This window comes from Calypte anna, chromosome 14, assembly GCF_003957555.1.
Source record: "Calypte anna isolate BGI_N300 chromosome 14, bCalAnn1_v1.p, whole genome shotgun sequence".
NCBI classification, from domain to species: domain Eukaryota; kingdom Metazoa; phylum Chordata; class Aves; order Apodiformes; family Trochilidae; genus Calypte; species Calypte anna.
The window spans coordinates 1,475,909-1,490,285 of NC_044260.1; the positions used below are offsets into that span (position 1 = coordinate 1,475,909).

Below are 14,377 nucleotides of genomic sequence, written 5' to 3' on the forward strand. Positions count from 1 at the left end.
TATGTGCTACAGATTTCTACCCATCATTACTTCTGTATAAGCAGGCCTGGGAAAGCTGTTTCATTCAGCCTAGCAAATTAAAGGAGCAGTTGCTGGAATGCAGAGCAGCTCTGTGATGAATGATACACCAGGTGAAGCCCACCAAGGGATTAAAACAAACTTCCCAGCCATTTACAGCAAGGTAGAACACCATCTATTTGCTCAGCACCCTGTGATTACAAGTCATCTAAAGACTGGAAAGGAAATGCAATCGAAAAAACCAAATTCCCTTTTGTCCTGGAAGCAAAACAACACAGAGAAATATTTTCCTTCTCAGCTCATTTTGGTTTCTGTACAAACAGAGTCAGTGTGATGGAGCCATCTGAACACCGACCACGGGTGCTGGGCCAAGGAATCCTTCCTAGGTTTGGCTATTTAAATTTGGGTCTTTCATCAGGTTGGATCTTGAAGAGAATCCAAGGGCAGGAACAGTGCTCACTGCCTAATGTTACCTGAAGTAATAGGAGTTTTTGAGACAATAAGGTTTTGAGAATATTCAAGCCACCCTTCACATGACATGATGGGAAAATGTCATGACTCCAGACACAGAGCAGAGCAAAGACTCTTTGCACCATCAGAAAGGTGCTATGAGAAAGGCCACGAAGCTGTCCTGCTCCCTCCAAAAGGGAATGCCCACAAAGGGTTTAGATAGTGTTCCCAACACAACCCTACAGCCCCTTAGGATTAGCTGGTGCTACACACACTGAGCCCTGGGTATAAAGTAAATTCATGCTCTACCTGAGGGGCTAGTCAGCAAAACACAGCTGGTTTTGTTTCCAAAGGAAGGTGGTCACGAGGATGGATTTGCTGTTTATGACCACCGTGAGCTCCCATTTCCATTGAACAAAGGCTTACCTCAAAACCAACTTTCAAATCTTTCAGGATTTCCAAATTTAGATTCAAGGAATGGGTCTTGCACATCTAAAGCTGGACAGCTTGTCCACGAGGTTTAATGATGAAGCAATATTCCCAGAACTATTGAGGCTGGAAAAAGACCTCTGAGATCATCAAATCCAACCTAACCCCACCACATCAGCCAGACCATGGCACCGAGTGCCACATCCATCTTTCCTTAAACACCTCCAGGCATGGTGACCCCACCACTTCCCTGGGCACTCCATCCCAATGCCTGATCCCCCTCTCCATGAGGAATTGCTTCCTGATACCAACCTAAGGCCATGACCTCTCCTTCTGTCTCTTGCTGCTTGAGAGAAGAGCCCGACCTCCACCTGACACAACCTCCCTTCAGGAATAGTCATGGAATACAGAATCTGCCAAGTTGGACCCATGGGGATCACCAAGTCCAGCTCCTGGAGGGCACCCCAAGAACCACACCTGAGAGCATCACCCAAAGACTTCCTGAACCCAGGGACTTTCAGAGCCGTAACTGCTTCCCTGGGGAGCTTGGTCCCACTGCTCAACCCCTCTCTGGCTGGAAAACATTTTCCTTATTTCTAACCTCAACTTCCCCCAGCACATTTTCCTACCTTTCCCTCAGGTCCTACCCTGGGGTCACCAGAGAGAACTCCGTGCCTGCTCCTCCTCCCTCCCTGCTGAGGAAGCACTCAGCTGCCATGAGGTTTCCCCTCAACCTCCTCTTCTCCAGCCTGAACAGACCAAATGCCTTCAACTTCTCCTCATATCATGCCCCTGAGCCCTTCACCAACCTCAGGGATCTCCTCTGGATGCTCTGGTAGCTCCGTGTCCTCTCCAGACTATGGCTGTCCAAAGCCGGGCACAGCACCCAAGATGGGCGAAGTGGGACACAAGCACCTCCCTTGACCTCAATAAGATCCTCTCCATGAGTTTCCTCTTCTCCAGGCTGAACAACCCCAGCTCCTTCATGAATCTTTCCCCTTTGCCAGCCTCCTCGCTCTCCTCTGGCCCTCAGCGTCCATTTTGAAGCCAGGATCCCAGACCCGGGCAGGGGAACTCGAGGCGAGGCCTCACCCCTGCGCGTAGGCCGTGACTCTTACAGCTGAACTTATTTTTAATTTTAAAATAGCACCGGCAATTTTAAAAGTGTCACTTGGTCACTCAGCAGGTTCCTGGCAAAGCTGACACAATCCCTGGCTAGCAGGACTCGTGCCATAACACTTCATTAGCCAGGACAGTGGGAGAGACCAACACCCCCCCCCTCCCCACAGCCCTCACCCAGCTCCCCGTGCCAGCCTGAATTAGGATCACCGACATTTCATTATTTTTTTTTTTTTAGTTAAAAGGTTTTGATCGGTGTTTTGCTGCTTACCTGCCTCAAATCAACTGGTAACATGGAGCAGCAATTAAATCTGCCAGCTCTGCTTCCCAGCAGCCCGGGCTGATTGGCACCCGCTGCCTTCCCCTCCATTAACTCTTCATTAAAGAGCAGCTGCAGCTCAGGGACTTTGACAGCTGATTAACCTCTATTTATCCAGGTCCTCTCCTTTCCCTTTTGCAAATATTACTCAACCTGAGCAGCCCTGGAAAAGCTCCAGCAGCCTGGAGAAAGCCACCCACTTCTTGTTACCTGCTACTCCTCTTACCGGTGGCATTTTTTCTTCTCCAGAACCTTTCGGGTCCTCCTCAGACTCAGGCTTTAGCTATAAAGATTTTCTCACCCTGTTGTGAAATCAGCTTTCACACTCCTGAGTCAATTATTCTGAAGCAGCTCCCAGTTATCATTCACATGCTGCTGTTTGAAGTCCAGGTGGCTCCTTGGTGTTTTTTGGCTTTGTGCACTTGGAAGCACCCCTGCAGGTGGATGTATATCATTTATTGCATTAAATGAGGTTATTGGCTGGGGGTAACTATTTCAGAGAAGCTCCTCCTGGGCTGCCATGACAGTACAGAGAGCTGCTCTTCACTTTTTCCACTTATTTTTGGAGTTCAGCACAGCATTAATCACATCTCTGCATGCACACCCTCCCGGCTGCCCCTGCAGGAGCTGGGAAACACTTGCCAAGGTTTGGCTGAGTTTTGGGAATGCTGTAGGGGGGTGCTGCTGGGATCCAAAGTGATCCCCCAGCAGAAAGCCAGGGTGAAACGTGGTTTAATATTTAATGCTTCCATAGGAAAAAACATCCTTGTGTGCATCCCTGCCACGTGGTGCAGACGTTGTCATGGCTCAGAGCCCCAGCCTGGAGAGCAAACACACAGCACTCTCACCCAGTTCAGCCTGGTGGAAAAATCCATACAAAACATGCCTTTTCGTTTAAAGAGCTGGTTATGACTCAAATAATTCAGCTATTATATATAGTGTGTTTGAAAGCTGAAAAAAAAAAAAAAAAAAGGAATATGCTTTCATTTAAAAGCAGAAAGGATGAACTGTGGAAGCTGCTGAGATGTTTCTGATGCCTTTTTAGGCAAGCAGAGCTGGGGCTGGACCAGGCAGGTGAGCTGGAGCCACTGCTCATGTCTGGGTGTCTCTGGGTGTCCTTTCCCAGCCATAATATTTGTCCTTGACACATACTCCCAAATGGACAAAGCTCCTCCTCTTCCAGCCCCCTCACTCCCTGGTGGCCACCAACCTTCCCAGGAGACTTGCCCGTGGCCAGGACCACCCTGAGCCCAGGCAGGACAGGGTTGGAGAACTTCTCTGAAGATGCTCAGGAAGAGCAAGGAGAGCAAAGAGCATCCTGAAGCTGCACAAAACCTTCCTGAGACTGACACCAAAGCTGCCCCCATGGGAGCCACCAGTTTGGTTTTCAGCAGGGAGCTGACTCCTTCCCTGGCCCTGGGCTGTCCCCAGGACCCCATACACACACCTACACCCTCCCCCAAGTCACTGCAGGGGCAGCTTCCATTGCTGCTCCCTTTTTTGCCACTTTTGCAGCTTGTGCACAAAACCCAAACTCTGGGGCTTTTCTTTCTTTTTTTTTTTTTTTTTTCCTCCTTTCTCCTGCCTAAAAAAGATGCTGAAATCTCCCACAGAAAAATCAGTTCCATGTGATCCCAGCACTTTCTCTCTTGGCTGGAACACTGGATGTGGTTTTTGGGTCTGTGGTTTTTTTGATCCTTTTTTTTTTTTTTAATTCCCAAATTTTTTCAGTCTTCATAGCGAGAGGCACCGCGCAGACTGACTGCGTGTCCCCAGGAAACTCCAGCAGGACAAAAACCCAGGAACCCAGTTAATGCAAGCAAAGAAACTTTTTTTTTTTTCCTAAAAAAAAAGCAAAAAGCAAAAAAAAAAAAAAAATCCCTGCTTTTGCAAACAACCTCACTGCTGGGCTTCACAAGGAGCAGAGCTGACCTTCTGTGTTTCGTTTGGACTCCAGCTGGGAAGCTGCAGAGAACACCAAAACCCCAATGAACAGAACCTTTCATAGCATGCACCCTGCTCAGGGACGGTGAGACAGAGGTCCTGAAACACCAGGTGAGTTAAATGGGGCTGAGTAAATTGGGGGAAAAAAAATATTATTGCTCTAGGGATCAACGTGTGCCCACCCTGCAGAAACAGGTTGCTTGGGTGAGGTATAAAATGAGGTGGTCTCTGCTCCAGCTTCTTCAGTTTGCTTTTTCTGCTTGGCTGCAGCAGGAGAAAGAAATGCAAGGCCAGGTTATTGCTGAGCTGGCTTTCAGTTGGTCTGGATAATGCTTTTTATTTCATTACTCACCCTCAGCACTCAGGAGCACTGCTCCCTGCTAGCCTGGCTTTGCTCCTCACCGTAGCCAGGCAGAGGGCTGGGGATGGAGCCCCAGCCTGATGGGCTCTGAGCTGAGCTCCTGGGAACCCTGGCCAGGGAAAAGCTCTCCTGGCATCCTCTGCAGGTCTGGAAACTTTCATGGACTCTGCTTCTCCAGGTTTCCAGGAAAACTGCAGCTGTTTGGGAAGTGCTGCTCGTGCATGAGCTGTGAGATGGGATGGGATGGGATGGGATGGGATGGGATGGGATGGGATGGGATGGGATGGGATGGGATGGGATGGTCTTCCACTGCCAGAACCAGTGTCCTGGTACTCCCACCTACCCATCTGAGACAGCACAGCATGGGACCTGCTGCAGGGACACCTCTGCCAGCTTTCTTTGGGCACACAGCAAGCCCAGGTTCCTGGAATGGCTGAGCCAGGAGAAAGCTGACATTCCACTGGGAAGGACCAAGGAGTGTTGGGTGCTGCCTGCTTGGTCAGGATGAGCTGCTTTATGGGAGAGGCTGCCCTGGGAATGTTTTACTGGAATGTTTTACACCCCGTGTGTCACTGGGTGAATCACCAGCTGGACTTGCTCTGGAGACAAGATGCTTCTCAAGAAACCTGCCCAGCCTGGAGCAGGACAATTTCCAGGACATTGCCAAGAACATGGGACTGTTTCCATCTGACACAACTCCTCCTTCCACAGAGACCTGCTTGAAATCCATCCCATCTGCCAGGTCAGAGCTGTGCAGGTAGTGGGAAGGGATGTTTGCTGGGGCTCCATCATCTCTCCCCATGCCCAACAGGTGAAGTCTCAACTGGAAAGAGCACGGGGTGACTGCAGCAGCTGCTGCTGTGCTGGGCCATGGACTGGTGGGGTGAAGGTGTTTTCCACCTCCTCCCTGCACCCACATTGGTAACAGGCACACAGTCTAAAAGAAATTAAAAAATCAAAACAAACCAAACCCAAAAAACCCCACAGATGATGGAACTGCAGCTTCCCTGTCTAAATGTCCCTCCAGGCCATTAGCAGTATGGATGTAGCTCACTTCCCTGGACCTCTCCAAGGCTGGATCCTGGCTCACAAGGCTCAAGCCATCCCAGCTGGCTGTGCCAGCTCTCCCAAACCTACTTCACTTCCCCCCAGCTCCTCGTGGAAACATCGTGGGCGAGAGGATGTTAACAGTGGTCATCTGCAAAACACTGCAGAGGAAATGTTTTTAACCACACTGCCTTCTGGGATCCGAATATTCTTCTCTGCAAGCTCTCAAGTCACCCCATGGCTGCAGAGGGGCTCCTGATTCTCATTTGGAAAGGAGCATCCTTCCTTCCAGCCCCGTGTTGGGAAGGAGATGCCTGGAGCCCATGGGCAGAGGAACAGCTGAACCTTGGAAAATGCACAAGCTCCTTCAGTGTTTTTGGGCTTTTCTACAAGAAGTTGCTCATGCAGAAATTTTAGATCCTCCCAGGGAAGAAAACTGAAAAAAAAAAAAAAATCCAAACAAATAATTTCCAAGAGGAAATCCAGTGGCCAGACAAACCCAGCCCTAATGATGCTTCGTTTCCTGCTGCTGGGGAGGCAAGGAGCTCTGGAGCAGTGAGGAGGTCAAGGCTTGACAGGAGACAAAAGGTGAAAAAAAGCAGAACTGGAATATTTTTCATCTCTGGAATGGTGCCAAGGTGTGAGGCTGACACATCCATGTGTTTTCCCTCTCAACAGTGCAAAGAATCAATTTCAGTCTTAACTCCCCTCTGGGGTTTTCAGTCAAGATTTGTCACTAATTCAGTGGGCAGTGGCTGGTGTTGAGCTGGGAGTTCAGAGCAAAGAGAATCATGGATGGCTTTTCCCAGTGAAGTGCTAGGAATAACAGGAAGGGAAATGTTTGCAGAAATTTGAAAGCACAGAGCAGGGATCCAAGAGCAATTCCTGCCTCACCAGCTTCCCATATTGCAAGGTGGGAGCTCAGGAAAGGGGGCAGTGGGATTTATTCTTTGAGCATCTCTGCAAGGTAAGGAGATATTTCATCTGCACCCAGTGAGAACACAGGTTTGGGGGGGATTTAGAGCTTTACCTTTAACCTAACCTCTTCTGCACCCTATGGGCTGCTTGCAGTGCTGAAGGACCCATCATGTGCTGGCCAAAGTTCAGCCTCAAGCTGCAAACTCCCTGTTGCTAACCACAGAAAACCCTTTTGGTCCAACCTTCAGGCAGGCTTGGAGTTCTTGCCTTGTTTTCTCTGGGTGCAGAGCAAGGGAGCTATTTCTGCAGCCACTGTGGGGATTTCTTATCATTCCTGTAGCCCAGATGTGTGACTTTATATCAAAGTGTTGAAATCCTTCAGGTACACAGAATGATATCAAAGCTTTGCATGAGCAATTGTGCCTCATACATAAATTGACTGCCTTGAGCTGGAAGATTAAACTCAATCATGAACCATGAAAAAAAAAAATAAAATCAATCAAGGTTCCCTCCAGCTTTAAGAGTGTTGAGAAAATATATTTCAATAAGAAGGTGCCCACAAGAAGAAAGAATCACATCACTTAACTCCCTGGATTGGTTTAAAACAAAGGGTTTTGGCACCTCTGAAATCCTGCATGGGAGGAATTTGGCTTTTTTCCTGGCAGGCACCAGGAATGCCAAGTGTTGCTGGAAAACCAGCCCTTCTGAGGGGGTTATTCATGGCAGGAAAAAAAAAAAAGTGTAAATAAAAGGCTTGATGGATTATATTTAAAGCAGAATACTTTCAAGGTCAGTGCAAAGCAAAAATATGGGGTTTTGTCTTGGATTGAGCATGGCAACCAACAACATGCCTGGGTTGGGCACTGCATCTTCACCAGCAACAGGCAAAGGGTTCTTATTGCCAGCCCTGGCTAGACAGACAGACAGACAGACAGACCTTTTAACAGCAGAAGCATTTGAACTAAATGCAAGGAAACTGGTATTTTTGCTTGCTTTTTCTTCTTGGTTTGGGCCAGGCAGAAAGACCTGAACAAACAATCCCTTTTTGGTAATATTTTAGTTTTGTCTCTCTACTGAGAGACAGGAAAAGGGACAGAAAAACCAAACAGGTTTTTTCAGCTGAAGGTTTCAGTCCCAAAAAGCTGTCATGGCATTTAACCAGCTCTCCAGGGAGAACACATAGTCTAGTGCTGGAGTGGATGTACCCACCAGCCATTCTCCCCACCAAAATTCACTGAAATTAAGTTTTTTGTCAGGTTCAGGTGCCTCATTCCATCCACCACCATTCCTAGCAATCCCTCCTCAGACTGGTACCTAGAATGAGACAGAATAATGAGGAGAAAGATCACTGCAAGTTAGGAGAGTTTTGATGCTGTCAGAAGGAAAGTTATTATGTTGCTGCTACCAAGAATTCAGCAGGTTTCCAGGGAGCTGGATTACACCAAATAAAAGGTGTGAAAGACAATTTTTCCTGTGCAGGTAAGAACAAGAAGAAAGCAGCTCCCAAGGATGCTGGTACCATCTGATCACCTTGCCCCATACTGACAATTTGTTCCCTATTTTCTCAGCTGGTTCATTCTGTACCCAGTGAAACTTTTGCAGATTCCCTCCATCCCTCCATGGATGGGACCTGTGTGTTCACTGAACCTCATTTCTAAAACCCAAGGCATTTTTTTTCTAAAACCCAAGACCCTGCCTTCCCCAGCCATTCCAGGAATTAAAGCTGGTAGAAGAGGAGCTGTAAAACTGTTCCCAGCCTGAGGTCAGCAAGAGTCCACCTGACTAATTTAACTCTGGAAAAAGTCCAGAAAGGCATCAGTCCAAAGTCTGTCTTGTAGGAAACCCCTCTGCAATCAGCAGAATGACACTAATCACACACAGGATCACTTATCCCAGCTCCTGTCTCTCCTGAAAAGAAGGCAATGGGCAGCTGGAGAAAACTCACCTCCTTTGCACCACCTTTATTTATTTATTTTTTAATATAATTACATTTGATTATTCCATTTGCTCTCTGTTCTTTCACTCAGTCTTCAGGACCTTTGCAGCTTATTCCACTCCACACCACTATTTGGTTTTCCATTCTGCACACTGGAAAATAAAAATGCAAAGCATCCACAAAACTTTTACTGGGAAGAGCAAATAAATGGTTATGATCAAAGCCACAAACAGCTTGGCAAAGTCACCCTGGCAAGTGGTTACCAGCGAGAGGCTGGGAGAGTCTATATAAAGAGGCAAATGCTTTTAACTCCTTTTATTTTCATTTCCCTTCAGGTTTTTCCTCAAGGAACAAAACCAATCAGGTTGAAGTTTTCTATTTAAATAACGTTTCATTTTTTGAGGCTGATTTGGAATTTTTCAGGGTGGTGATGGGATAAATGGGGGAAAACTTTGTGGTTTTTTTTCCCCAGCACCTTTTACGAGTGTGCCCTGAGCAGAGGTCACTGGGACAGCTCTGAGCATCTCAGCCTCAGCTCCCCATCCCAGCAGCTTCTGGCTGGGTTTTGGTGGTTGGTTTTTTGTGGTTTTTTTTTTCTTTTGTTTACCTGGTGTCTCTTGTTAAGTATTTCAACTGGAGGTAATGGGAGCCATGGATTGCCTTTTCCCTGGCTGGTAAACAGTGGGTGGTGGGGCACCCTTCCTACCTGGAGTATCCACTCCTAAGAGAAGCAAATCATTAACCAGGAGAAACTGCACCCTGAGGTGACATTAACAGATGGCCCATCAGGAGCTCTGCTTGGAATCACCCTTTTAATCATTTCTGTTCCTTTCCTCCAGCTGGCTCTGCCAAAGATGAGGGCTCTGCTTCTCCTGCTCTTGCTGTCCACTGGGAACACAGAGAAGGAGCTGCCAGGACCCAGCTGGGAACCCCGGCGCCTCTCGTGTGTGAGATGCTGTGGGCCCTCAGAGCAGCCCAGCCCCATCATCTCCTCACGGTACACAAGGAGGAGCAGTGCCCCTGCCTATTCCGTGCCCAAAGTCCAGCCCACTATAGATATCACCATCCTCAAAGGTGGGTGAAGCCAAGGAGTAGGGGGACATCTCCTTTATCATACTCCCTCCCCCTCACACTGCAAACCGTGCTCCTCCCGACACCAAGAAACTCCCAGAATGGCTTAGGTTGGATGGGACCTGGGAGATCATCTCCTCCAACCTCCCTGCCTTGGGCAAGGAAGCCTCTTACTAGATGAGGTTGCTCTCCAATCCTCATCCAACTTGGCCTTGAACACTTCCAGGGAGGGGGCACCCACAACTTCTCTGGGCAACCGTTCACTTCGGCTTCCAAAAAGAAGGTCAAGGGATGGCATGGCACAGCCTGCCAATTATCTCACCTGGCAGTTTAGTCCTTCTGAGAATTAGGAATGTTCTGGTAGCTGACCAACCCTACCAGATCCCTGTACTGGGGAAATGGGGGTTCAGCAGCTGCTCTGCTGGTTGTCTGCTGCTGTCTCCAGCAGCGTGGGCTCGTGGTTGACAGGGTTTTCCTTTATGCTCACAGGTGACAAGGGTGAAATGGGAGAGAGAGGGTACCCTGGAGCAGTTGGGAAGGAAGGAGAGAGAGGGCTACGTGGCTTTAGTGGACGGAAGGGACAGAAAGGCCAGCCTGGCCCCCAAGGCCACTCCTGCAAGCAGCTCTATGCTGCCTTCTCAGTGGGGCGGAGAAAACCTCTTCATAGCTCCGACTACTTCCAGCACTTGACTTTTGACACCGAGTTTGTGAACCTCTACAAACACTTCAATATGTTCTCGGGGAAGTTCTTCTGCTACGTGGCAGGAATCTATTATTTCAGCCTCAACGTCCACACCTGGAACTTCAAGGAGACTTACCTGCACTTGATGAAAAATGAGAAAGAAGTGGGAATCCTCTACGCCCAGCCCAGCGACCGGAGCATCATGCAGAGCCAGAGCCTGATGCTGGACCTGGAGGAAGGAGAGGAGGTCTGGGTGAGGATGTTCAAGAGGGAGAGAGAAAATGCCATCTATAGTGAGGAGTCTGATGTTTACATCATCTTCAACGGCCACTTAATCAAGCCAGCTGTAGAGTAGCCCCTCATCAGCTTTAGGCTCAAAGCTTTGGTAGATACATGTCTTCCCGCTTAGAAATCCATAGGTCTAGTTCCACCTGGAAGGTTTGCAGTCCTCCTGGCCTGCTGTCAGGGTTTTCTGTCCATGCCAAGGACACCTCTGGGGGTGGAGGTAACTGTTTTGAGGTGATGCAAGCTACCCAAGGAAAGGCTTCAGCCCTTATGTGCCCCTGGGAAGACACATGCAGTAAGCTCTGATTCTGCAACCCTCTACAGACCCCCAGTAACCTCCCTAAAGGGTTTGCCAAGTTGGTGGCAAAAATTTCACATCTATGCTCTGCTTTAGAGAAGCCATTTTAATGACACCCGAGGAGCATCTTCAGGTACCAGGTGTCTGGGTGCTAGTTAAGGAATGTCACTGACTCCTCCACCAAATCACTGATAAGAGCCCACACTCACCAACATCTCCACCAGCTCTGCTCCACTCAGGTAGGCAAGAACACAGCAGTGTTAATACTATTTTGCCCAGTATATTTACTCTAAATTATAATTTTTGTCCCATTTTGTGCACTATTACATTCTGAGAGCAGGATGCCAGACTTAGATAAAGAAGTCTGTGGATCTGGCAGAGCTTTTTCAGAGACACATAGTTTTCAGCCCAGCTGGAGCCACGTGCTCTAACTGGGCTAGCTTGGGTACCCCTAGCAATGCTTCTCACACAAGAACATCCAGCCTGAGGGGGAATGGGTGTATTTCCCATTTTAAGGAAAATTCTGGGCCCTGTGTTAAGATCCAATGTCAGAGGGCTTGTTGCCAAGCTGGAATTTGAGGCCATGCTCGTGTTTGGGAATCCTCACCTGATAGCACCTTCATTTCTGAAAAGGGGAAAAGAAACCTTGCAAAGAATAAAAAGTTTTTTGGTTTATTTGGGTTTTTTTTTTACCACAGAGGTATTTGGGGGATTTGGTTTCTTGTTTCCTAGACCAACTATTGCCACAGCAGTGGCAAAGTGCATACAGCAGCAAGAAACATCCTTTTCCCCAGCTCCACCTTGCCCCCTGCCTCCTGAGTGCATCCCAAGCCATCTGCATGAAGGAAACATGGGAAGTTCTTGCTAGGAAACTGCTTCACTGCTGGACTTTGACTGCTTTGGAAAAGTAGCTGAAATAAAGAGATTGCTTTGAGTGCCCTGGCTCTCTTCTCTCCATGTGCTTTTTCACTGTACAGGGCTAAGAGCACCCCACTGACCATCCACCCAGCAGGTCTGGGTGGCAAATTTAGTGAATTTAATACCAAAAGACTCCCAAAATTGGGCTGATACCAACTAAACAGCCAGCCCCAAGTATCAGGATGAGGAGACAAAGAAATCACTGACCCCTTGCTGTAAAATCAATACCAAATCTTGGAGATCTCACAATATTCAGGAAGAGGAGAACTTGTAGGTAACCTCTCTGCAAAGTAAATGAATGATGGAAATGGGTCCAGAAGCTTGAAACATCACACATGCTCCTGTTTCCAGCACAGCCTGCAGCTCTGAAAAGGGGAAAAATTGCATAGCTCTTAAAAAAAAAAACCACTCCCAAGGGCATTTTATGCAGATCCCAGATGCTTAGGTCAGGCCTTTGCCCAGCATTTCCTTCCCACCCCCCCCAAAAAAAAAAAAAAATCTCCTTAATCTGCTGTGGCCATCAGGATGCTCTTGGAAGCATCTTGGGGGGTGCTGAGTGCAGTAAGGGGAGATGCCAGCCCTGGGCAGACACAAGCACTCAGCAAAGTCATTTCCAAACTGGTTTTCCCAACCAGGTACCACATTTGAGAGTTGAAAATCTTTTAATCCCCATCTTTGGTCCCTACTTGTAAAGCATTCCCCACCCAGATCCAGATCTTGCAGCTGCAGAAAATCATGTTCAGGGTGCAGGGTGGTGGAGGGACCTCAGGAGATGCTTGTGGTGGAGCAGGGATTATTCAGGGAGGGTGATGTGGTTGCAGAGCTGCCTGACATTCCTGACACACTGAGCAGCTCCAGCTCCCTCCCAGCTGCAGTTCACTGGGTGGACTGGAATTAAAAATAAAATAAAATAAAAAAATGATCCAGCTCTCTTCAAATGTTATGCCCAGCTGGAGTTATTGACAGTGCTTAAACCACTGCTGGAAAAAACACCCAGAACTGATTTGGGAAGTTACTTTCTACCAGGAAGCAAGAAAAATCCATCCATCCATCCATCTCTAGCACTGTGTGTGCAGATCTCCAAGACCCAGTTCCAGACAGGCTGCTGCTGTTGTTATTGTCATTACCATCATCATTATTATTATTAAAATGCTCATTATTTATTTGCCAGTGGCATAAGCAGGTAAATTATGAAGGCCACAGGAGTTTCAGGTGCAGAATAACCTTTCAAATAAGAGAAAAGGTTATTGCCATGTGTGCATTATTCAAATTAATCATTTATGGGGTTAAAAAAAACAACAAACCCCACCACCAATCTAGAAGTCTCAGCCTGCTGAATTCTTTGAGGAAAAAAACCTGGCAATCTTTAAAAAAACTTAATATACAGTGACATTCCCACTGCCACCTCCTGAGTGCATCCATCAGGTTTTTTCTAACTTCAAGGGTTGGGACCAGCATCCTTGGTTTAATAAGTCAAAGCAGAAATCTTTGAGATCTGCTCATCAACACACAGGCAGCTTGCCAGGGTCTCTCATATAGAAACAGCATTTCAGGCTTTTTTTCTTATATATTTTTTTTTTCAGCAATACTTATATTGCAAATTGAATTTAAAAAAAAAAAAAGCTTTCCAAGTTCTCTTTAGAAGAGAAGAAAGTGGGAGGCTTAAGTGCTGAAATCTAAATGAAAAACGAAGAAAACTTAATTTGCATTTGTTTTCCCAATTATTTCCCTAAATTGGCAATTTCTGTCTCATGCTTGGAAGCAGCCCATGGGGGATCTGGCAGGATCTTTCTTCCAAACCTTTCAGTGAAGTTTCACCCAAAAATGACAAAACTGCCTCAGCTCCCACTGATCCCAGGTGCATTTCATTCAGACCCATCAGCTCTCCTCTAGGTCCCTCCCAGCCCAGGATCCTGGGGGCAGACGAAGCCCCCTTGGTCCAAGGTCCCCATAAACCAATTTGCCCAAAGAATTTTCCTTGTGTTTGGGGCAGGACCAGAACCAGAACCAGAACCAGGGGAAGCAGAGGGACCTGTTGAGATCATACACCAGGAGCTGCAAGTGGGGAACTGGAGGCTTCAGTAACAGAAAAATTATGGAAAACATCAAGTGAGAGACATCTACACCCCCCAGAAGAAGCCTTTTGGTTGGCATAAGGAGGTTAAAATAGATTTTAATCCAATAAATAAATGTGTATGAGATTTACACTTATTAGCCCAGAGTTTGGCAATAGGGAGGAGGGGACTTCAACTCCCATCCTCTCTGGAGTTCTTTGGCTCACCAGGAGTGTGCTGAGCCAGCATCTGTCCTTGTCCCCAAGAGGTGAGGAATGGCAGGGAGCAAAGAAATGATCATCCCACAGTCACTGGGAGTAAAGGCAAAATTCAAGTGTAATACAAGGAAAAAAAAACCACAAAATACTTCAGGTAGAAGGAGAATCATATTCAGCAAGCTCTCCATCCCAGGAAGCCTTCAGTTGCATCCTAGGATCTGCCAGGAGGGATAAGGACAGCCCAGGCTTGGAGCAGAGGGACAACCCCCACGGTTTCCCTTTCCCCTTGCTCTTCCTGGAGCTTTCAGTC

At 47.6% G+C, this 14,377-nt stretch overlaps 1 protein-coding gene across 1 annotated transcript; it reads left to right on the forward strand.

The window, feature by feature from the left end:
• The first annotated feature begins 4,126 nt into the window (after positions 1 to 4,126).
• C1QTNF8 (C1q and TNF related 8) lies at positions 4,127 to 11,804 on the forward strand. The gene is made up of 3 exons (XM_008498903.2): positions 4,127 to 4,390; positions 9,381 to 9,615; positions 10,102 to 11,804. The coding sequence occupies exons 2-3, from the start codon at positions 9,396 to 9,398 to the stop codon at positions 10,647 to 10,649; spliced, it is 768 nt and encodes a 255-aa protein (XP_008497125.2). The 5' UTR covers positions 4,127 to 4,390; positions 9,381 to 9,395; the 3' UTR covers positions 10,650 to 11,804.
• Positions 11,805 to 14,377: the final 2,573 nt, after the last annotated feature.